The 25430-nt window shown below is 41.4% G+C and overlaps 1 protein-coding gene across 2 annotated transcripts in view; it reads left to right on the top strand.

The window, feature by feature from the left end:
* The first annotated feature begins 250 nt into the window (after positions 1-250).
* FBN1 (fibrillin 1) overlaps positions 251-25430 on the top strand; it is a 250972-nt gene continuing 225792 nt past the window's right edge. Inside the window, exons 1-2 of one of the 2 annotated variants that reach the window (XM_057722115.1) lie at positions 251-266; positions 1406-1750. In XM_057722115.1, the coding sequence (XP_057578098.1) occupies positions 1587-1750 (164 nt within the window). In that variant the 5' untranslated portion in view covers positions 251-266; positions 1406-1586. Of the gene's footprint in view, positions 267-627; positions 777-1405; positions 1751-25430 lie in introns of those variants that run through there. The other variant, XM_057722114.1, reaches the window with a different exon arrangement.

Here is a 25430-nt window from a genome sequence, read left to right as displayed (position 1 = left end):
TGCAGGTGGCAGCCGCGGAGCCCCCTTCCCCGCCAGCACTTCAGCCCCCGCCGCCGCCGCGCCCCAGACGCGCCCTGCCCCGGCCTCCGGCCTCCGCTTGGTGCCCAGCCCAAGAGACGCAGTGAGGCGGCGCCGGGGAGACGCGGACAGCCGGGACGCGTCTCCTCTCACGCCGGGGCCGCTGGGGCCTCCGAGCAGCGGTTTGCAGTGCGTTCCTGGTACAGGTGGCACAGCTTCCCGCGCCGGCCAGGCTTCCCGGATCGCGGGTGAGGCTAATCTTGGGTCTAGACCTCGCAGCCGCAGGACGGGTGAAACCGCTGCTCGACTTCTTCCCATTGCCTCAGCTCCTCACCCCAGGACGCAGAATCCCAGGCCGGACAGGACCAGATCACCTCTGCCTCCTCCCACTGCGCTAATTCTGCGAGCGAGGGAGGCCCCCGCGCCCAGGCGGTGGCTGGCAAAGGGGAGTGGAAAGGGAGGATGGATGGGGCCGAGGGGTGGGGTGGTGATGAGGGGGATGTAGGAGGGGGTGTCATTTTCTTTTTCTTTCTTTTTTTTAAAAAAGTATTTCTCTCGCGAGAAACCGCTGCGCAGACGATACTTGAAGAGGTGGGGAAAGGAGGGGGCCGCGGGAGCCGCGGCAGAGACTGTGGGTGCCGCAGGCGGACAGGCGGCCACAGCTGGGACAGCTGCGGGCGGAGCTGGGCAGTGGCTGCCGCGGCCAGGACCGAGGAACAGCCGCCGCCACCTCGGGAGCCGGAGCCGCCGCTTCTTCAGTGCGTGCAGCCGGGGTCCCGACAGGGGTCGGGCGGCCACCGGGGCTGGAGCTCCAGCCACGGAGGCTTTTGCGTTTGCGCCGCGCCGAGGGCAGGGACAGGGACTGGGGTGAGGGGCTGTCCCGGAACGTCCAGAGCTGGCGCTGGCCCTCCCCTGCCTGACAGCTTCCTGGCCCGGGGCTCCCGGTGCCGGGCTCAGCGTCAGATGCTCGGGGGGCGGTGGCAGTGCCCGGAGCCGGCCGGGGCTGGCGCGGCGGGCTTCCAGCCCCGCGGCTTGGCGGAGAGGACGGGCTGGGGAGCTGGGGCGTCAGAGCGCGCGTCGCGCGCAATTCGTGCTGGTAAAAAATAAACCCAGCGAGCTCGCCCCGGCGTTTAGAACTGCTCGGGACATGGGGACTCTGCGTCGCTTTTTTCAGGCGGCGCCCGGGAGGCCGAGGGGTTGGCTGGAGCCGCTGCCTCCAGGGGCCTGGGCTTTTCAGCCAGCTGTGGACCAAACGGTCTTCACTTACCCAAAGTAACTGCGCCACGCGCAGGCGGCGCGCGGGTTGGGCTCGGGAATGGGGACCCCGAGCCTTCAGCATCCCAGTGCCCTGAATGTCTCCCCCGCCTCGGCGATTTGTCTGTTGCAGCTGGCAGGGGCCGCCTGAAGTGGGAGCAGCGCCTGGAGAAGGCGGGAGGAGCCCGGCCCGGGGGACGGGCGGCGGGAGAGCGGGACCCCGGCGGCGCGGCGCGCTCCAGGGCGCAGCAGCGGCCCCGGACCGAGCCCAGGGCGCGGCGAGAGGCGGCGGGAGCCGGCGGCCGCTCGGCATCATGCGGCGAGGGGGGCTGCTGGAGGTCGCGCTGGGATTTACCGTGCTCTTAGCGTCGTACACGAGCCATGGGGCGGACGCCAATTTGGAGGCTGGGAACGTGAAGGAAACCAGAGCCAGCCGGGCCAAGAGAAGAGGCGGTGGAGGACACGACGCGCTTAAAGGGTAATGAAACGGGCCAGCTCCTTTGGTGTGGGTGTCCCCTCCCTCTTCTCCGGAGTATCAAGATCCAGAGTGACAGGGTGGATCCTTGACAAGACCTCCTGGGGTCACCTTAGAGATGCAAGGGTTACCCAGTTCTCGCCGCGTTTGTGGCTAAACCACCTTGCTTCTACTCTTTAAGGATTTCTGCCCCAGAGGAGAGGTCATGGCTAAAAGGAATCCTGGGCCATTGTCGAGGCTGATTTTGGGAGGCAAGAAGGATTCTTTGAGGAAGAAGGGGAGGAGCTGCGACTGAGAAGAGGAGCAGCCCATCTTTTCCCTTCATACCAATTCCGGTTGTGTTTAGGGAAAGTCCTTGCCTTGTGGGCATCTTTGTAGATGCTCTGTTTGTAAGGGAGCAAGGAAAGAAAGGGATTTCAGAGACAGTCAGAGAAGACACATAATTAATGGTTGGTTCTTCTCTAAGTTATGCTTATTAAAATTAGGGACTGAGTTATCCCTTCAGATGTCTACACTGGAAGCAGAGCAAGGCAAGTGTTTCTGAAAATTTGTTTTGCGATTGCTAAGAAGCTCCTTATTTCACCCCGGCAGTAATGCTGCTGCGGCTGGCCTTGAACGAGTATTTTTAACCTGTTGTGTGTGTTTCACGCATGCAGTCCAGTGTTTCACCAGCTTCTTATGCCCCATCACAGAAACTGTCTCAGCAGGAAATATCTAAATCAGGCAGACTGACTGTACGTGTATTGTCAGTTCCCTGAATTGAAGAAAGGTGGGAGTACACTTCCCTTAAAATTGTTCAGATTGAAAGGGAAATATCTCTTTCTGAGAGTGTTTAAATCCAGGCCTCCAGAGAACCAGCAGGATGGATTGTAAATGACTGATTTTGTCTCCTTGGTGGACCCTGTAATGAACTGAGATAGTAAATACACAGAGGTTTCCATTAAGTTCTTGTGATTCTCATTGTCACTCTTTTTTGAGTAGTTGTGTAGTTTGATTATATGGGTCTAAGTGACCAAATGATGGTGTCCACTTGGGTATGTGGCTGAACATTTCACGCATTCTTTTTTGTTCTGGCCTGTTTTAAGCGTGTGTGTGTGTGTGTGTGTGTGTGTATGTGTGTGTATAGACATATACATATGGTGAAATCACTGTTTGTATGGCCCAGGTACAGGAAGGAAAAAGTACAGTAACCTGAACAGACCAGGTTTTGAGTCTTGGTCTAGATCTGGGACAACATGATTGTCAGAGCCAAGCACTTAGGCGGTGATGAAATATGCATGATTTTCTGACCCTAGGAAATAGTTATGATTAACTTATTTCCATCTTGGCCTTTGTGGAAAATAAATCAAGGATCCCAGGAGTGTTGGAAAGGAAATTTGCTTGTCATGTTAAACCTGATACTGATCAGGCAGCAGACATTTCTTGCCCTGTATGCACGGCCCGTGGCAAGTTCAGCAGATGGACTGAAACTCTGATTTTCATCCATTCTCAAAAGGACCTGATTTAGTCTAGCATTTTTCCTTCAAAAAATATATTTCTGCTATATATATTATATTAATAGCTAAGCTTGATGGCATTCCTCCTGTGGAGAGAGAGGAAGTAGGGGTTTAATCCTGTGGATTAAAGTCTGCAGGGAGACATTAGGCCTGGCCAGACATTTGTCTCATCTCCAAGTGCTATCACCAACCAGCGTGTTTCCTTGGGAGGCACTAACTCAACGTGAAAACAGAAACTAAGCCTTACTTTGTTCCTTAACAGGATGTCCATGCTTTTACTCACCCCAGCATTTGTTCTTTTTGGTTTTACATTTTTTTAAAAGTTAAAATTAAAAAGAAACACTCCTCTGTCTTATGGTATTTGGTCCACTAATATGGACATTACCTTATTGCAGACTACTCATAAAGCCTTCCCCAAAACATGGTATTAATAGATCAGTAATTATGAGTGCTCCTAATTCTCATGTTATCTATGAGATTTTGCATATATATGAAAAGTTTAATAATTATAATTAACCTTTATAGCATAACACTACATATTAATATACTATAATAATGAACTTTTATAACATAAAGGTTTTTATTTTTATAATTCTTATGTTGTCTGTAATGTTATATGTATATAATGTATGTATTATATAAATATATTTGGGGTAAAAAATAAAAATTTAAAAGGATATACAATTAAAAATATTTCCCTCCTACCTCTCAGAGACCATTTTCTTATGTATTTTTTTCTAGAAATAGTATAATACATATACAAATATATATATAATATATGTATACCTATACACACACTCACATAGATATGTGTGTGTATCCTTTTTACTGCATGGAATATACCATACATACTGTTCCAAACCTTGCTTACTTTTAAATATCTTTAGTGCTTCCATTTATGAACTCATAGGGATCTACTTCATGCATTTTCTTGGTGTATAGAATCCCATAACATGGCTGGACCAGCTCCCTAATGATGGCTCTTTAGATTATATTAAATGTTTTGTTATCACCAACATTCTTCTACATGCGTGTTTGTGTACATGTGAATGTTTATATGTAGTATAAATTAATAAAGGAAAATAGAATTGCTGGATCAAAGGTTTACCTGTAGGTTTTAAACAAATGCTAATTTTGATCTTAAATTTGAATAGCATTTAAAATGTATTCTCTCTGCTTATTGCTAATACAGTCTCACATGAATAAGTCTTTTAACCACACCGTGCTGCATTAATCATCAGGAAGAGCAGTTATGTGTTCCATTTTTCCAGTTATTGCTTAAAACTTCTGTTTTTGCTAGTTAAAATGTTACCAGCTTCAAAACTAACCTCTCTGACTACAGTAAAGCCCGTTTACCATTTTGATGCATAGTTTATGAAGTGAAAGTGATTTGTAACCCCTAAGTTTGCCTGATGCCCAGTTGGTGGCAGCAACTTTCAGCACCTCACTAATATTTCCTCTAGTTAAAAGGTGCTTTAAACTCATCAGTGTCTGCCATGCATTGGTCTAGGTTCTCCCACAAATTACTGCCTTCTTGTCTTTCTCTGATGTGACAGGTGACCATAGAATTTGCCTGGGTATTCTTTTTGGGATATGTATTCCTTTCCTGTCAGCTCCTTTGCATCACAGACTAGGGACCTGCATGGTTTTTCCCTCTTTGGGTGTGTAGTCCTAGCCTGTCTTTCTCTCCTCCCATCCTGTTGCAGGTGGGTTTTTTTTTTTTTTTTTTTTTCCCTTCTCACTGGGCAGCAGAAGTTGTTCCACAGTGGAAATTTAAGCATCCTCAAGTTTCTTCCCAGCTTTCGCTGTGTTTTCTTAGAGTAAATCGCCAACTTCTGTTTTTACAGGAAATCCTTTTTTTTTTAATGGAATGAGTGTGGTCCCCATTCACTCTGCAAAAACTGTATTTCTCTCTTTTGAAATGAGAGTTTTGCAAGTTTCAAAAACATTCTCGAGTAATAAATGTATAGTAGTTTTTGTTTGCCTGGGCACTGCTTAACATGTGTGAAATGACTTTATGAGAAATAATAAAATCCTAGCTTTATCGTTTGAATTTTAGCTCACAAGAATTTTTCTCAGCCAAGTTCTTAACTTCTGTAATTAGGCAAAAGGTATGGGAGACAATCTAATTTAAAAAAATACATAACTCTACTTGAATAGTGGTAGTTATACACCATTTATTTATGTTTGCCTTAATTGCTTTAACTCCCAAATAAGGAAATATTACAGTTTCCTATCAAAGGGAAAAATTCTTTAGAGTGAAACCCCTTTTTCCCAAATCTCTGATAAGATGGATTGAGAACTTCTATCCTATTGCCTGGTTTATAAGTGTATGAGACTGGTTGTATTTCACACAGTTTGAATTTGTCCCCTTGTGCGTGATTCCTTTGGTCTTTGTTTATTTGTTTATTCTTTTCCAGGGATCTCATAACCAGAAAAGTACACATGCAACAGTTCATGCGCAGGATAGATTATGTGACGGCAGACTCTGAGGGATTAATTACACAGAAGTCTGTTATTAAAATGAAGAACTTTAACAGGGCACACAGAAAAAGTTGTGTAGACTTCATAAAGTCCACTTTACTTTATAAAGAGGACTTTAAGACTTCATCTGAAGTCAGATAGACTAATAATTAAATAGGGGGAAAAACTTCTGCAGTGGTATGGTTTGTCCTTTTATTTATTGAATAGATTAAGCTAAAATATTGCAACACCATGAAAAAAAGATATTCTTAAATGAAAGATTTCAGCAGTTCCACATTTTAAACAAGAAGATGGAGACAAAGTATTTATTTATGGGATTCGTTTCATAACATTTAAGACATAGAGATCGTTTACAAATATGCATAAGTTGTTGGTATCACAAATTAATTAAAACACATTGATGCATCAACTTACAGTGAAATGAGGTTGGGGATGATGGAAATGGAAGTATAGACATCTCTACAAGCTTATTTAGAATTAAAAAATAAAAGAAACATTCCTCTGTCATCTTGTATAGCAGGTACTTTAAAAGATGATGGTATTATGCTACTGAGTCTAATCAAGCAAAATACTGGACACATTATTAGGATACTCGCACGTAGTTTGTTTGCTTTTTCCTACAATAAACCAAACAATATACCTAACCAATTTGTGAATTTTAGCCTTAATTTTCAAGGTGAAAATGAGTTAAAAAATGTTTTCTCAAAATAGAAATAAACTGTATTAACAATTTCTTTGTGTCTAGAAACTAACTCAACAAATAATCCTGTTCTAGAAACTTAAAATTTCATTCCATGAAATTTTTAAAGAAAGCTGAAATCAATAATATATCAAGCCTGAGTTATATGGCAGGCATATGAGAGTTTATTTAAAGTTTGTTAAGCTTCATTTTCCCATTAAACTGTAAAATCATCAAAGGCAAAAATCCTGTCTTAAGCATTTTAACACTAACTTGTCAAAGCTGGGATTCAAAGAGTTTATTAATTCAAGAAGCCTTGATTGAACGCTACCTTGAATTTAGCTTTGTGGAATGCCAGAGACATAGTGTCCCCAGCCTGGAGGGGCTTAACATTTGGTAGGAGAATCAGATGCATTACAAAAATCGGAGGCAGCAGAGAGGTAGGAAAGGGCATGGGGTCTAGGAGTAAGTAAAAGTAAATACGAATAACATTTGTAGCAGTGGTTGGTGACGTTTAGATGACATTTATGTGCCAGGCACTGCTCTCAGTGTTTTACGTATAATGGCTCATTCGATGCTCATAACATCTCCATAGGGTGAGTCCTTTGATTACCTTCCCTTTACAGCTGTGAGAGCTGAGGTACACAAAGGTTAAGTTTTAAAGACAAATTCTTAATATTAAATTTCTTTCTCCATTAATTTTAGTTATGGTTTTGGTTTTCATTCCTCTGGACAAAAATGCGGTACTAAGACTTTGGTAAAATTCCACTTAAAATTCCTAATATTCCTTCATGCTAGTTCACAAGTCCCAGGTATAGTTAATAACAGAGTAATATAATATTTTGTCAAACAAGAAACTTTGATATTTCTGCAAAGACACTAAGAAAACACAGAAGGACTTATAGACTGTCTGAGCTGTGGAGTCTTTGGAGAGCAGATGTGTTTTAGTATTATCCCTTGAACTTTTACTGAGTGTGGTAGGGAACCATCACAGGCACCCTCCATCGGCTTTGCGTGTGGTTCTGAGCTGGAGACGTTCTTCATTATATCATTCAGAATCTCTCGCTCTCAGGTTCCATGTGAGAAATTTCTCTCAGAATAGAGTTGCTGGAGATATTTCTCTTTCCAGGGAAGCTGGTATGTGTCTTAAGTTTTCATCAATATGATGACTTATTCAATTCTTTGTTTCATTTTTCACCCTGGTGGCCTGTAAGCTCAGAGCCATTAATTTAGTGTAATTTTTGCATTAAATTGCAGCAATAATGGTCAAGAATAGCAAACTCTAGTATATCACTCACTATTGCACTGTACATATATTATTCATTTAATACACAGCTCCTTTATGAGCGAGATTATACCTACTTGCCCATTGAACAGATGAGGAAACTGAGGCATGCAGTTTTTCAGTAATTTTAGTTATTCCTCCAGGGACGTAAACTAGTAAGAGATAGAGTTGAGGAATTTGGCTTCCTAGTCAGTGTTCTTAACCAATATGTTTTAATTATTTTCAGTTACAATAAGTTCTATCTGTGGTAAGTTTCTTTCTTTCTTCCACATTCTTGATACCTGCATTTCTCCAGAATCTTCTCCTATCGCTGTGGAGAAAGACTCAGTGTTTATTGAAGGCAGCTGCAGTTCCATGACAAGGGAAGCATCGTTGTGGGAATGGGGTTATTCAGAAAAGACTTCACAGTGTAAGTCTGTCGGGGTCAACAAACTGTGGACCAGACTGCCTGTTTTGTAATTAAATTGTATTGCAACAAAGCCATGCCCATTTGTTTACACTTTATCTATGTCTGCTTTCACACTTAGCGGCAGAGTGAGAGTAGTTGTGACAAAGAGAGTAGGGCCCAGCAGAACCAAAGTATTTGCTATTTGGCCCTTTACAGAAAAAGTTTGCTCATCTCTGGTCTATGTGATAAATCAGTGACTCTTTAGTAGGCCTGAGAACTTCTTGAAGGCTGAGTTTTTGTTTTATCACTAGGGATACCTAGGAACTGGGCACATGGTAAGAATTCAACAAGAGTGTCTGACCAATTTTGATTCACTGATTGCCTGGGTAAGGTAAATTATATATATTAGAGCTCGGAGAAAGTATAGGAGAGAAAGAAGGAAGCATTTGAGTGATGAAATGAAAAGGATGTGAGATGTTTGAGACTGAGGGACATTGAGTACAGTGGGCAGGGTTTGCACTGCATGGATCCGGGGGGCATGATGCATAGTGTAGCCTATGAAAGTAGTGTCCCTGGAGGTGTGCAGTATGCAACCATGTGTGTCTGTCCACAGGTTGGGGTGGGAGAGGGATTAAAGTACACGTGATGGTACTGACTGTTGTGAAAGCTGAGCACGGCACGTTATTAAGAATTCTAAGGTGGAAACATGATCAGATCTTTGCCACTCTGGCCGAGGTGTGAAAGGTGTATGGGTAAGCGAGTGGGCAGACTAGAGGCAGGGAGATTTGGGAAGCTCACATAGGAGACTTGGTGAGAGTGGATGATGGCCAGAGCAACAGCGGTGGAGAGGGTGAAGAGAAGGCCCCAGTGGCAACATGAGCAGTACTTGACCACTTGGTTGTGAGAGGCAGAGGCGAGGAGGCACCTAGGGTGCCCCCACCTTCATATACATTGAAACTTATTATATGTAGAAACATTATAGCATCATTAATGAGAAACTAAAGAGAGACAATGTCATTCCTAGTCCCTCTACTACAAGGACACAAGCTATTTTTTATTTGTGCCTGTTTTGGTTATCTTATTGCTACGTAACAAATTACCCTAAACTTAGTGGCTTAAAACAACAACAATTTTATTATTTCTTATGATTCCGCAGGCCAGGAATTTGGACAGTTCACAGTGGGGAATCTTGTCTCTGCTTCCCACAATGTCTGTTGGGTCTGGAATGAGCGAGATGACTTATCCACGTGTGTTTCTGGTTCTGTGACCGTGGACTGCTGCCTGCAGCCCCGTTTACTTTGGTGTGGTTGGTTTGAATGGTTGGACAGAGGAAGGGACTAAAAGAAGCAAAGAGCCACTTGCCTGGCTCTTCTGGGAGCCTTCCAGTTTTTAAGCTCTCTCTTATGTGATCTTCTGTCTAGACCTGCCCCTGGGGAGGGGGCCACTGAGTGCATTTTTGCAAATGGGGAAACTGAGCCCCAGGTGCAGCTACCAGGCCTTGTTCAGGGTAAGTGTCTGTTGGGGCTGGGTCTTGAGCAATAGCCTCTTCATCTCTGGTCACATGTTTTAACCCCATATGTTGACCACAGACTGAGCTGAATGGCTAAGAGCTGGCTGGAAGGGCTTGAATGGGTTCATATGTTAACAGGGTTGGCTGGGTTTCTTGGTTCTCCTCCACGTAGTCTCGGATTGTCTCCTTTTCCACATGGACCATCCAGCAGCGTAGCCAGAGTTTTTACAAGGCAGCTCAGGATACCAAGAAAACAAAAGTGGAAGCTACCAGACTTTCTTCAGACAGCCTGGTCCAAAATTCTGTGGAAGTCACAGGCCTTGCTCAGATTCAAGGGCATGGACTAATAAGCGCTGCCTCTTGATGGAGATGAGGAGCAGCCTGTGTCTGCAAGGAGGGGAGGAATTTGGGGCCACATCTTTGGAGATTAGCTGCCACAGTGAGGCAGTGGGTTTCTGAGAAGGATAATCAAATGTTTCAATTTTAACTTGATCAAGTCTGAGTGGCTTAGTTTCCGATTGAAGATGCTTCATTGTATTTTGCTTTCTGCCACCTCAGAATGCAGAATGCTACATAAATAACGTATCTCTGTGATCTTTTATTGTTTAAGGCATTGTTCTTAGTTTGTCTACAGTTCTGGGTTTAAAGAACCCACAAACCCCAGGAATAAGATCATAGGTCCTAAAAACTGGCAAATTTTGTTTTTTCAAATATGAGAATTATAAAACTCCCAACTTTCCCGTTTCCTTTAGCCTCTAAGGAAGTCAGGGACAAATTTAATGTATAGTCACTTAATTTTATTAATTTAAGTATCTGATATGCTTCTCCTTTCTTCTATATGGGATTTTACTTTCAATTTATATTAATAGCCCCATTTCTGTGCATTTGTTGGTGTCATTCACCTCAGACACTTTTTTTTGAATCAGTGATTATAATTAATAAATAAAAATAGATGTGCCATTGTCAATAGAATTGGTATTGTATGGTGCCAAACTCGATTATTTTTTACATAAATGGAGTGGCCACGTTATTAATTGAATAAAATTGGATTAGGAATACAGTCGTTTGGATTGTAGATCCAAGGCTCTATTATATCAAATCCTAGTTTTGAGTTCTTGTGACTTTACCACTTTCTCAAGTGGCTTTTTTTTGTTGAAGTTATCACTGAGTCTATTTATTCAGCCCCCTCAGAGCGGAAGAGAGAGAGGAAAATTCGCTATCTCCACCATTCCCAGCCGAAGATGTATTCCAGACGGCAAGCAGGCTCAGAGTGGGGGAACTGTGCCGTTAGACAAGTGATTTGGTTCAGTGTTTTGAAGGGCTGTGAATTCCTAGACCATCAGTCATACTTACATTCAAATATAAGTATCCAAACACATCTAAGTCCAAATATAGTACAAACATTCTATGATGTTGGTGTTGGGAGACACGATTTATGTCGGCCCTATGGACACATTTTGTCTGCTGTTAAGTTTGTGGTTTTGAACGGAAGTGTAGTAATATCTCTATTAATAAAGGGATGTATTCCAGAAACAGGCTTTTGTTTTATTTTGTTTTGTTTTTCTGTTTCTTCTCCTTTCTCTTTGTCCTCTTCCTCTTTTTCTTTTTTCTCATCGCCGCTTTCTCCTTTTTCTTTTCCATCGTTGTCCTCTCATCTTCTTTTTCTTATAACTTCATAAGCTGAGCTACAAATAAAATAGAGATAATAAGAATATTGAATAAGGGTTAAACATGAAGAAAAAGAAATTCGAAATAAAATGTTCGATTTTTACTTGGTGGTCTTGGGGTGTTCAGAAAGAAACTCAGAGGTAAGGTTTTTGTTAGGGGAGGGAAGGAGAAAGATTGAGGGAGGCAGGAGGAGAGCATTTGGAGAAAGTTCTGGAGTGGAGTCCTGTCAGCCAGTGGACCTGGGCTGGACAGAGCAGGTGCTGGGGTCTGACAGGTACTGATGACAACCGCCTCGCTCCTGGCAGCACTGGTACAGGCTCTTCAGGAGACTGAGGACTTTTGGAGGAGAGTCAGGACCTGAAAGAAAGATGCTTACATGTCAGAAAAGATCCCTGTGAAACCATTTAGAGGAATGTAATGGAAAAGCAGGTTAATCCATCATTTATTATGAACCTGTGTGTATGGTGCCATGTTGTTTGGTGCATCCCCTCTCCTCGAGGATAATGGTTTTTTGTCTACCATTTCCCCTGCCCATTTGGTGCTCATTTATGAGATTGTGTAATCAGACCCTAATAGGTTGGTGCCTTTGATGAGTAACTTTTAAAGACTCTTCTTATTTGTAGATGTTGTTTTTTCGTGACTCAGATCTTCCTCCATACTCAGGCCATCCACCTTTACAAAAATATTATAAAATGGTTCTAGTGGGACAGACTTCAGAAATTTATAGATGCTGTAACTGAGGCCCAGAGAAAGTTCATTAAAAAGTGCTCAGGGTACTTATTTTCTTCTCAACTTCATAGATGTGGAAACTGAGCCATACAGTGGCAAAGGCGGATTTAAGAAGTGTATTGTTGGGTAGGAGATCATGCCTCCTGTTTGTCTTCTTACCCTAGAGAGAGTGACTGGTATTTGTAAGTCCTCCACTGTGCTGCAAATAAGCAAACTTCTTGCATCATGTGGGCATGCACATTTTTTCTTGTTCTTGTTTATTTGGCCTTAGGCAGTGCAATCAGTCCCTCCGTGGGCAACCCTGACGGCCGGCTGCACACTGGAGTTTTAACTCCACAGTTCTACCTTGCTGTCAGTGGAAGCCTCCAGATTAGGTGGGGTTGAGTGGGATGGGGCTTTTTAAGGGAGGTGGTTGCCAGTGAGGGTTGCAGGGAGAGGGTGGGAGAAAGAGAAGTGGGAGTCTTCTCTGGGAGTCTCGTGGGTAACTCCCCCCTGTCCCCACACTCACACTAATAATTAGCAATTAAAGTGTCAGATGTCCTGGGATGAAACATGGCACTTCTTGGTCTGTAAGCTGAGCCTCTTATCTTATAACTTGCTGGCTCAGCTATCTACACCACCAGTGTATACATTTAGATTCCATGCAAGAGACATGCCAGTGAAGAAAAAAATATCTTAAATTCTTGTCTTCTGTATCATCTGTCCCACCACTTTGTAGAGCACTTGCCTGCTCCAAGTAACAACTATTTATTGAGCATCAGCTGTGTTTAAATTGGACCTAATACTGAATTCTCAGAATGAACACCCTGTCTCAGGCCTGTTGATATTATTATCTTCTTCCAGTGATTCTAGGCAGAACTACATGTGGACTCTCTTTCTCTCCCTTTACTGATGGGGTTTGTGTCCGAGGTGATGTGAGCAAGTGCCTTCCAGGGAAGGACTTGAGATGCAACCTTCAAGTCGACACCTAGTTTTTAGTCTTTCATGGACTGCTGCTGCTTCACACCCCAGAGTTTAGGCCACTGACCTCAAGTTTGCAAATTTTATATCCCATTACCACCCTGTGAGCTCTGTACTCCCCAGGGCCACATAGTTGATGTTTTAGCTGGAATCTGAGAAAGTGTCTGCACATTTCCTGAAGAGTTGGCTAGGAGTGATTTGGCAGTTCAGTCATAAAACCCAGAGCTAGTGGCTAGGGTATACGTTATAATTACCTCACACTGTTTCCTATTTGAGCCTGGTTGTGGGTAGCTCGGTAGAGTGGTATTGCTTGTGGGATTATATTTGAAAGGACCAAGGAGTCATTTTCAATGAACACTAATAACCATTGGCTGTGTTTTCAGGGAGGCTTGGAAGTGTGGATACAGACATGCCTGGGGTCAAATTCTGGCTCCACCACCTACTAGGAAGGAATCTCAGATAAGTGGCTTGACCTGTCTGAGCCTCAGTTTCCTCCCTTGTAAAGTGAGGTTATAATACTCACCTTTCTGAGTTGTTCTAACATTTAACGAGGTGATACATTTCAAGTTCCTAGTACAGTGCCTGATGCATTTATCTAAAGTTAGATGATCATTAATATCTGGATACCACAGTCTCTGCTTTCTCGTCTAGGAACTAATTATTTTCAGAAACATAGGATGCAAACTTGAACTTCAAAAAATTTTAAATTATAATCTTAATGGAAACTTACTTTGTGGAGATCTGGGTATACATACCTAAAGGCAATGTGTTGATAAGGTTTTTACTTTTTCAATTTCCCCTTCCCCCACATTATTTCTTATTAATATTTTGCCCCCCCCCCCAATTCCTTCAGAGAAGTTTGCATTTTTTATTTGCAGATCTGGCAAATGGCCTTGTCTCCTTCCTGATGAACACTTTTTCCCAAGAACCTTTGTGAAAGGAATTTAGATTTTAGGGAATGAAAGTCCTGGTCTGAAAACCACTTTCTTTGGCAGTATTGCAAAGAGATGCCCTGAGAGTTGGGACTATTTTGTAGTGAGGTGGTTGGCCATTTTGGAAATGCGTGTCAATTGCCTTATCAGAGTAAGGGTTTGGTTATGATCAGGTAGACAAGATGACCACTGGTAATTCCAAGTCCTACTGCCTTTTGACTTATGATGTCAGAGGTAAGGAGAGAAACTCTTTCCCAGCCTCCACACATCAGATCTCACAGAGAACTCTGATACTGCCCCTGTCAGGTGCCCATCACTGTGGACAAAGAAATAGGGCACTTGGGTTGGCTAGGATTGAGGGATGTGGGATGGATTCCTCTCGGGAAAGAGGAGTTTGGGTAGGAAAAAAGAGGAAGAGATGCTGAGTGGAAAACGCAGCACATCTGTCTCTGGACCAAGAAAGCTCCCTTTTCCATAGACCCAGTCCTCCTTCTCGCTCCGTCATTGCTGTTGTGTCTGAGTGCCTTGTGGACAATGCTTGCTTGCGTGATTTGGGGCCAGGCTGACTCAGATTGGCCACCCCTGAGAAGAGCCATGGCCTTCACTTTCCAACTGAGCAGTCCCTTCCTTTGGCTTCATGCCTTACAGCAACGTCATGCTCAGGCAGTACAAAGGGATTCTTATTTGTTGTTTTTCTTCTGTGCCCTATTTCTTTTGAGCAATTGAAAATCTTTTTTAGTTTTTTCATTTTCTTTTAATGATTCTCATTTTTATTTTAACGAGAGTTGGCTTTCCAGAGATCTTAAAGTGTTGAACATCTGGAAAAGTGGACCAAAACATACATTATCTTAATTTAGGCAAAACTTTGGTAGAATTCCTATACCCTGCACCCTTACACAGCAACCTCTGGTTACCTGATTGGCAATAAACTCTAAGAAGTTGTGGTTGCTTCATATTCATTCACAGCCTATAAAAATAAGACTGCTTTAAGAAAGTAATAGTTTAAACAGATAATAGTTGTTGTTCTGCTTTCATTAAAAATGTTCAAATTACCTAATATCTGTTATTCCCTTGGGGTAAATCACAACCACCAATACCATCAGAGTTTATAAAAAAGCAAAAATATAGAAACAAACAAATACTAGGTACTCTCTCTGCTCTCCTAACTTCCAAGGAAATAAATAAACCTCAAATGACAAAATAAGCTTTTCTTTTTAAAGTTTTAAAAACCTTTCAAGAATTTTACAAGAATATGCAAGCCAGGTTTTCCTCCTCCTCCTCCTTCTTTCTCCTCCCCCTCCTCCTCCTCGTTCCCCTCCCCCTCCTCCTCGTCCTCTTCTTCTTTTTATCAGCAATTCTGATTTATTATATTGTTGAACATTTGGCAGAATTCTAGACAGCAGGGTCTCATTTGACCTTGGATTGACCCAACTGCTCATTTGCATTTGGGCCCCTCCTTGAAAATAAGTTGACACATTCTCACACATTGAAGAATCAGAAAACATATCAGTCTTCCGTGTTAAATTATTTCCTCTTTCATTGCATATTTCCCATCACTGTAAGAATTCTTCCATTTGTGAACAGAAAAGCCAAAATTCAGCCCTTTTATGAACTTGATACAGATCAGTCCCTTTCCCCTCAAACTCTTTTGTTAATGGATAGATTTATGTTTGTTATAAAGAAAGATAAGGTGTCCTTATGAAAATGAATCATGTCAGAAAGTAGTTCAGTGCCCAAGGGAACCCATTCCCTGGGCTGATATGCTTAATTATTTGCGCACAGGTGGATTCCCGTTTAATGAACATTAAACCTTATTTAGTAGCCACAAATGTGAGGTTCACAGAAGCACTTTGGTTAGTCCTTACTACTTGCTTAAGACAGTAAATGTGTTGGGACTGGGCTGTTATTATCTCTGAACGGGGGTCCCCATCCCACTCAAGAATGTTGAGTTGCATAACATATAGAAATGGTTCTTATATGAATGGAAAGAAAAAGTAGAAGTGTGGTGTTATGATATGTAGGAGAGTATGGCTACAGGATGAACTAGGCCAGATGCTACTGCGAAGGTGTTGTTTTCTAACTTTTTAATATGGAAAATTTCAAATATATACAAAACTAGAGAGAGTACTACAATGAAGCTCCAACTTCAGCAGTTATCAATGAATGGTCAATCTTATTTTATCTACTTCTCTTCCCTGCCACAGATTATTTTAAAGTAAATCCCTGAAAAAATAATTTAGTTAGTGAACATTTCAGTATGCATCTCTAAATGACAAGGACTCTTGAAGAAACACCAAGGGGGGAAAGTGGGGATGGGGGTGGGATGAATTGGGAGATTGGGGTTGACAGATATATGCTAATATGTATAAAATAGACAACCAATAAATCTGTAAAAAAAGAAACAATCGTAATGTTACTATCAGCATTTAAAATCAGCATTCATTTAAAAATATTGTCAAATATCTAGTGAGTATTTGATAATATTATTTTGATATTTGATAATATATAAATTTGATTAGTATTATCAAATTTCCCTGATTAGGTTATAAATTTTATTTATTTATTTTTAAGATTTTTTTTTGATGCGGACCATTTTTAAAGTCTTTATTGACTTTGTTACAATATTGCTTTTGTTTTATGTTTTTTGGCCACAAGGCATGTGGAATTTTAGCTCCCCGAGCAGGGATCAAATCTGCACCCCCTGCATTGGAAGGTGAAATCTTAACCACTGGACTGCCAGGGAAGTCCCAAAACTTTATTTATTTTTTATAGTTCATTCAAATCAAGATCAAAATAAGTCCATATTTTGTAATTGGTTGATAAATCTCTTAAATATTTTAAAATATATAAATTGTCCCTCTGTCATTTTTTTCCTTGTAATTTATTTATTGAAGAAGTTGGTTCATGCTGTATATTATTTCTATGTGGAATCTAAAAAAGCTGAACTCAGAAACAAAGAGTGGAGTGGTATTTTCCAGGGGCTGGAAGGTGGGGGAAACGGGGAGATATTGGTTAGAGGGTTACAGACTTCTAGATATAAGTTGAACAAGTTTTGAGGCTCTAAGATACAGCATGGTGAGTATAGCTAATAATATTGTATTATACACTCGCAAGTTGCTAAGAGAGGAGATCTTAAATGTTCTCACCACACACACACACACACACACACACACACACACACACACACACAGAGTAATTATGTAACCAAGTGGAGGTGTTAACTAATGCTTTGGTGGCAATCATTTTGCAATATATAAATGTATCAACTTGACCTGTGGCATACTTTAAACTTACACAATACTATGTGTCAATTATATCTAATAAAGCTGCAGGGGAAGAAATTGGTTCATGTCCTGCAGAGCAGTGCTACTTAAAATACCAGTCTATTAGCTGTTTGTTTTCAGTCTATAATGAGATGGGAAGCATGTGCCAGAATATGAATGTAGTATGTCACTAAGCACACTATTTAGCTGAGCTGATAGTTTTTCATAGCAAGACTTTCTAGATGAAGGAAGCAGTGAGATGACTTACATTCCAGCTTAAGCTCCTTATCTCATTGTAGACTAGTAGCATACAGTGTGTGGACCAGCACTGGCCAGTCCTTGGATCTCACTAGGAGTACACAGCTGCAGGGCTTCTTACAGTCTGTTGATGACTGCTTCCAAGTGGTGATGGTGCTTATTGTGTTTCTCTGTCCCCTGTATGCGCTGCGACTTGCTAGTTAGAGCTAGAAGCTTGATTCAATTCAGAATCAACTTTTTGGCAAGAAGACTTTATAAGTGGTGTTTGTACTTCCATTTGGAGGCATATCGTGTCTCTCTTTTTGTGATGTTAGCAGCCATTGATGATGATTGTCTAGGTCCATTAATTTATTAGGGTAGCAGAATGGAAATATTTGAATTCTGTCATTTCTTATTTGTTTATTAGTACTGGAACTTATGCTCAATGCCTTACAGCCAGCAAGGTCTGCAGTGCTGCCAGACATGCTTTTTCTGCACTTGTCTAAACTGACCCATGACTTTGAGGGTTGTGGAAGAATTATTCAATATCTAATGCTGAGGCATAGCAATTATGAGGTCTAATATTGTGGAAAATTTACACAGAAGGAGCCAGGCACTTGAGAGGGCAGACAAGGAAGGATATAATTCTGCAAGAGTTCATTCCTCTCCAGTCAGCCCACAATCTTTTGTGCAAATCAAGATGGAGACACTCAATGCTTTTTTGTTTGTTTGTTTACAGTAGGAGTTTCAGGCAAGGGGTTATAAAAAGTTGGTGAGGTTTGGACTATGAGTGGGAAGAAGAAGTTTGCAGATATTTTAACACTCAGAAGTGAACGTTTGTACCCTCATTTCAGCATTGCTTTCTCAGGAATGCTCTTTTTATTTAAAAAATGGGAGCTTTTAACTATACTTATTGTGGTAATCATTTTACAATATATGTAAGTCAGATAATTATACTCTACACCTTAAACTTATGCAGTGCCATATGTGAATTATATTCAATAAAACTGGAAAAAATAATCAAAAAGTGATAGGAACTAGTACAGGTTTCGTGATTCAAATGAAAGATTCTGAAAAACACTGGTATATCCAGATCCCCTTAGGAAAGGTATGCAGGGATAAGGGCCACCCCAGTAGCTTCACTGTATTTGTGGGGGATAGTGTGTGTGTGTGTGTGTGTGTGTGTGTGTGTGTGTGTGTGCGCGCGCGTGCGCGCATGCACGCGCTTGTCCTAGTAAAAGTTGCACTTCCGGTGTGTTTCATGTCAGTGAAAGAGGTATGCCATTCTTTGAGGCCTGACCTATGTCTACTGCCTGGTGTCCAACTCCCTGGGAAACATTTTAAAACAGAAGCTTTGTCTTTGGGAACGGCTGTAGGGAAGATCTGGAAGCTTTGTCGGTTGTCAGAGGTAGAACGGGGTGGGTGTGCCAGCGTCGGCCCCTTCTCGGAGGTCGTCACTGTGTGGAAGTGGTGGCTGCTACGGGGCACCCACTCTGCTTGAGGATGAAACACGAACGCTGTCACACCTTCCCCAGAGCCCAAGAAGTATGGGGAAAACAGTGCTGGCATCACTCAGGCTGGGAGGGCTATCCTTTAGACTGGATATCAGGGAAAAGCTGTGTTGGTGTTTTGGGTGAGAGTTGCCACTTTCTCCCTGTAAGGGACAGCATGCCAGCAGCCTCTGAATTAAGTCACAGAGATGTGAATCTAGAGAGTTTTTTAGAACGTCGTCTGGGTCACCCTGGCCTTTGTACAGCTCATTGTCTTCCTAAGCCGGGTCAGATGGTGCCTGAGTGACCTGAGGGTTTTGCTTGAAGCTACTTTTCCAAAAGACCAGACATACCTGTGTTCAAGTGTACACACAAAACACGTTCCAGTGGCAGCTGTGAGTAGGTGTTGAATTCTCCACATTTTGAATCTCTGCCTTGCTCCCCACCCACCCGCTCCCCCAAACACGGAACATGTTAAGAGCTGAGAGATGTTTTTCACCAGAGGGAACAGGGCAGGATATTCCCCATGTAGAAACTTTCAGTCTGTAGGAGTAAATGTTCCTAAAATGTATTCCTTTCACCATTGCTTTCCTTTTCCAATATGCTTTGTGAGATCTGTCTTAAAATTTTTGTTTTTGTAGGCCTAAGAAAAGAAAACCAGAGCACAAAACATTGTGCACAAATGAGTTTATATAACGAAACACATTCTCTTTGGGGTATTTATGGAAACATCTTTCTAATCTCTAATCTAAAAATCTTTAGTACTAGCCTTGGAATGTTTTATTAATAAATTCTTTTGGTTTTTAATTAGAGATTTATGACATGTTTCCATTGTGTAGCCTTTGAACAATTACTTCACTTCTTTGACTTTGTTTCCTCATCTGAAAATGAGGACAGCAATGCATATTCTTGATAGGATTTGGGAGAAGAGTCACACAATCATTTTGTAAATTATAAGGCTCTCTAAACATTGCCAACTATTATTTTTATTCAACATTGTGATTTTATGTGGACTAGATAAATTCCTGATTCAGTCAGATTCCCTCAAATTTAAATTAGACTGTTTTTTAATTAAAATTTTTCCAGTATCCAAATGTTTAGAAATAAATGCTTACAACTTTGCTTCAGTTGCAAAGTGAAAACAAAACAAAACAAAAACTTGTCAAGTTCTTGATTCCTAATATCATGAATAGTTAATTTCTATGAAATAATCTCAACTACTGCACGCCATTAACTAACTTCCTCTAAGTTTTTTGTGTGTGTGTGTGTGTGTGTGTTGTTTCTGTTCTGATGATAAGGTTTGGTAGAGAAATGTTTTTAAAAGACCCATTGCCTGTTAACTCTTGTGAAATAGAGTTTGGATACAAGATTTTCGAAGCTTTTGAAGCTGTAAAATGTTTCCAAATGATCCATCTGAAGCATGAAAAAACTTTACTGTCATACCTCATAAATTCCATTTATGTGTGTCTTTTGTTATGTATTTGATTTTTCATTTTAATTTTTTAAAATTAAAAACGTGGATGAAATAACATTGATTTTTTATTAAAAATTATCTTTTTCATTCCTTTATTTTATTATTTAATTTCTTATATACATATTTAACTTTTCATTAAATGAAATCCTCACCACTGTGACAGAATTCTCTCTAACTTAGGTTGTCTCATTTGAAATCCTAAACCTTCATTTACCATTTAAGATGCAGGCATTGTGCGAGGTGCTGGGGTTGTAAGGATAAATCTGAACTTTCTGTTTTTAAAGAGCTCACATTCTAAAAGAGAGGGTAATTACTTGGTTCCAGGGGATCTGAAATGCTCAAATAACTTGAATACAAGAATGAAGCCACCAAATACAGTTCTAAACTCACCTGCTTCCTTTGCTTCATTTGGAAGCCACTCTTTTTGGAAATGGCTTATTGAACCCTTGGTCTATAAACTAGTCCTGGGTCCTGATTTTATATCATAGTTGCTGGTGAGGTGGGATTTTCTGGTTCGTAAAATAATTAAGGTACGTTGAGGACTAGAATATCCAATTACTCCCCAGTTTTTAAGTTCCTGATTTATGGACCCAGGGATATCCCATATTGGCCCTAGTGGGCTCCTACTGGGGGTGGGGGATGGCACTGGGCCTGGGGCTGGACAGGCTCCATTCTGGCTGCCCTCTCAGGACTGCGTGGAGTGGCCTGAGTTTAAGGTTGTTGGTTCTCACAGCTCACTGGGCAGCTTGCTATAGCTGCAGGGACCATGGGTTTGAGTGGCCAATTTTCCCTCTGGTTGCCTGCCGTGGAATGTGTTTTCCCATAGAAACAACATTTTAAGTCTGTGGTCAGGTTCCCAGACCAGCCTACAATAGCCTATTTAGCTGATAATGTAGCTGAGAGACTGCTATTTGACTAGCCTGGGGACCAAACCACCACCTATTAACATTGTTTCTATTGGAAAAGCCATTCCAAGTTCTAAATACCAATATAGAAATGACATTTTGGAGCCCTACCTGTTTGTCAGTTGGAAGCTGCCAGTACTTGGAACTGCAGTGTTGAATCACTCTGCACTCCCAGCTCCTGAAGGATGCCATTCTTTCCCCTAAGCCTGACCCCATTGGCTGGTTTTCCTGTCTTTTCCTGGGGCTGCCAGTACATTCAGAAGATATTATCTTGGTTTGAGAACTTCTGGGAAGTGGTGAGAATCATGGTTTCAGTCCCCTATTTTTTCTGTGGGTGGTAAGGAGGTGGAAAGGGACCAGTTGGAGCTTGGGAGCAGTGAATTCCATAGACACCATCCTGGGCCTGCCTGCCTGCTCTGGATCACCTGCTTACTTTACTTGTTTGTATTTCAACCATTTCTAGAATTTTGCCCACCCTTTAGAAAAGTACAGTGTAGCTTTGGCTTGAGTAAATGGAGCAAATATCCCAGGCTAAGAAAATATCATGCTAGTCTTGAACTCATAGGTAAATCCAAGGGACTGCAGAGTTCTGGGAAGGAGTTCTTTAGAAGCCCCATGGGTTTACGTGATACCATTGGTTAAATCCTCTTAGACGCTGAAGAGATGCAATTTTGAGATACTTATTTTTTTGTCTGTTTTGAGGAAATCCCTCCTCAACCTTATAGAATCAAATAGTAAAGTTTCAACTTCATAAACAAATACACCTCTCCCCATATTTAGATGGGAGTCCCTTTTATACACCCAACCAGGGATGTGATGCCCAGGCCAGACATAGATCCCTTGCTTTAGAGAGGTCTAGTGCAAGTTTACTACGACGGCAAGTTAGTCAAACCATTGCCTTTAGAAGTTTGTGGGGTGGCACGGGTGATTCAGTAGTCTGTGTAGACTTCTGTGTTCACAGTAGTGTGTAATCCACGGTACCAGAGGCCCCGTGCATCAGTGGGATTAGGACTTGCTGCACACATCCATGTGCTTCTGGTCTTCATGGTTCAAGCACATCCTGTGGCTTTAAATTCTTCCTTTTTTATTTCAAAGAAAAGCACACACATGCACATGTTCCAGTCACCTATAAAAGATTCCAACAGGATTTAAGTTGGCCGGCACTCCAAAATGACCTCCCGAATTAGGGGCACTGCCTTTTCAGCTCTCTGTTTCCTTAGCTAACAAAGTCTGAGGGTGTGTGTGTGTGTGTCCATCCCTGATATGGTGACCTAAATTCTTTGGCTCTTAAGTTCTTGGGCTATTGCTTTTGATCAACATAAAACTCCCACAAAAGCAAAACTTAGGGTATACAGCAAATGAAGCTGGAGGCCACACCCTCTCTGTGCTGCCAGGTGCTGAGTTATCCTGCTCAGCATCGGAAAAGCCTCTGTTCAAGCAGCACATCTGGAGGAACTCTCAAGGCTGCCTGGTGAGCTTTGTGATGGTTGTGCTGCGGAACTGGCCACACATTCTGGCTCCATTGATAACTTTGATCAGTCACAACAACCTGCTGTAAGAAAATACACTTAATCTTTTGTTGAGTTGAATTGCCTTTGGGATTTTTGGTTTTCTTTTGCTAGAGAAATAAGTAGAATCAGATATTTATGAGTGTTTTCTCTACATTGATTTTGTATTTTCTCGAAGGAAATATATTGATCCCCGAGTTATAAACATTGATAACTTCACTGATTAGAATAAATTAATGGTCAGAATATCAGCAAAATAACCAAGGCGTGAAACCATTATGCATTACTGTTTAACGGTCTATAACCTTTTAAATAGGCATGGAATATTCTTCCCCTAAATAGATTCATTTATAAGAAATAGTTCTCACTGTTAGTTCTCCATGTTGGTGGCATTTACAGATGGCCTATTTATGACACCAAAGAGATTGTATTAATTGTTGATAATTGTGCTTTGAACTTACTAAGACATTTAGTCAGTGTTATCGTGTGTGCTTCTAAATGGACTCCAAGATATTCTAGTCATAAAAAACATTGTTTCTCTGCTCGAAGAACTATTAGACTGGGATCAGAGGGGCTGGGGCAGGTTTTACACATGAGAATCTAGATGTAAAGTTATTTAAAGCATATAATTGCAATGTAGCATATGTCGGTTTTTGAAAAGTATGTCTGGAATTGTGTTTGTAGGTTGAAACATGGTGGGATTTATCAGGGAGGAGGGATTAACACTATGGGGGGAGATGGAATTATACATTAAAAGGGAAAGCTAGGAGATAAAGATGGGAGAAGAGTTTAGATTTAGTGTGTATGTGTTGGAGGAAGGGGCTTTTGCATGCGTGACTGCTGAGTGGGTGAAGAGGAGGAGCAGAGCAGGAGGGTGGAAGTTGATGTGGTAAGAGTGGGCAGGTAGGATAAGCCTACTTGGTAGGGATCTGAAGCTAATAGTAAGATGTTTAACATTGTACAGGGAGTAAAGGTCTATCTCTGGGTCATAGGAGAACAGAATTAAGCATGTTGAACATGAAAAGATGCTTAGCTACATTGTCCTAATGGAGTAGAGAGGAACTAGGAAGCCAGGAAAGAAGAATGTAATATTAGTCCAACAATGACATACCAGGATTTGGACAAGGGATTTACTAATGGAGTTAGAGAATTTAAGAATAATTTCAGCAGTGGGATGAAATAAAACTAGTGACCCCTCAGCAACTGGGAAACATCAGGTTATAACTCTGATAGTCCTCTTTCGAGCTTACCTTGGATAATGAGGCTAAACACCCTTGTTCTGGGTGCTGTTAGCTCCCCAGGCAGACCTTGATGTCAGTGGTTTACCTGTCATGTTGACATGCTTTGCATATGTGTCTATCCTCTTTTGAGAGCAAAGACTGTGTCTTAGTCACTTTTTGGGGAATGTAACAGTTTATTTTTAATTGCACGGTAACAATATTATTGTTATCTTTACTTTTAAATAAACTCTTAATTTTAGAACAGTTTTAGATTTACAAAAAATCATGAGAATAATACAGAGAGTTCCCATATACCCTGGACACAAATTCCTCTGCTGTTAGCCTCTTACACTAGTTTCATACATTTATTATAATTAATAAAGCAATATTAATATATTTTTGTTAACTAAAGTCCATTCTTTATTCAGCTTAACTTATATTTTGATGGAATGTCCTTTTTTATGTTCAGGATCCCATCCAGGATACCACATTACATTTAGTTATCATGTCTTCTTAGGCTATGGCAGTTTCTCACACTTCCCTTTTTTGTGATGACCTTGACAGTTTTGAGGACTATTGGTCAGGAATTTTGTAGATTATCTCTTAATTAGGATTCTTTTGGAAGGAAGTCACGATGCACAGCCCACACTTAAGGAGTAGGGAGTTATGCTTCACCTTTCTTTCTTTCTTTCTTTCTTTCTTTCTTTCTTTCTTTCTTTCTTTCTTTCTTTCTTTATTATTTTTTTGGGGGGTACACCAAGTTCAGTCATCTGTTTTTATACCCATATCCCCATATTCCCTCCCTCTGCTTCACCTTCTTGAAGGTAGATTATCTACATAAATTATGTGGAATTTGCCAGCATAAGAGAGTTCTCTCTTTTCTCCCATTTATTTATTTATTCAATCATTTATTTACCAGTCTGGACTCATAGACATTTATTTTATTCTTTGGATTATAATCCAGTACTACTTTTGTTATTTTGTTACTTAAATGGTTCTAGCTTTGGCCACTGGGAGCTCTTCATTGGGCTCCTGTATCCCTGACATGCCCCCATCATTGTGGGTATTTGTTTCTTTGTTTGGCACTTTCTTACTTTTTACTTTCTGTCACCACGAGATGCTCCAGACTCACCTTGTACATTTCTTGCCGAGTCCTGGATTCAGCCATGTTTCCCAGGATCCCTGGTTTCTTTAATTGAAGAATGGTATTAAAAACCAAGATCTGGCTGTTAGGAATGCTTGTCTTAGTCACTTTTATTTCTTATCTAACACGGTGCCTAACACATAATATATTCTCACTAAATATTGTTGAACAGTTTTGTGCTTGTGGGCAAGGTGATTATTCATGTGCCCGGTTGTATCCTCAGCAGTGAACTTACTGGCTACACAGGAAGATGAGTTATGTGATCTTGGATACCTTGAGTTTGAGGTAATAACAGGATGTTTGATTCTAGA

This window comes from Hippopotamus amphibius, chromosome 2 (assembly GCF_030028045.1).
Source record: "Hippopotamus amphibius kiboko isolate mHipAmp2 chromosome 2, mHipAmp2.hap2, whole genome shotgun sequence".
NCBI lineage: Eukaryota > Metazoa > Chordata > Mammalia > Artiodactyla > Hippopotamidae > Hippopotamus > Hippopotamus amphibius.
Note: the sequence above shows the minus strand (reverse complement) of the source record. Positions and strands in the feature narration are given on the sequence as shown.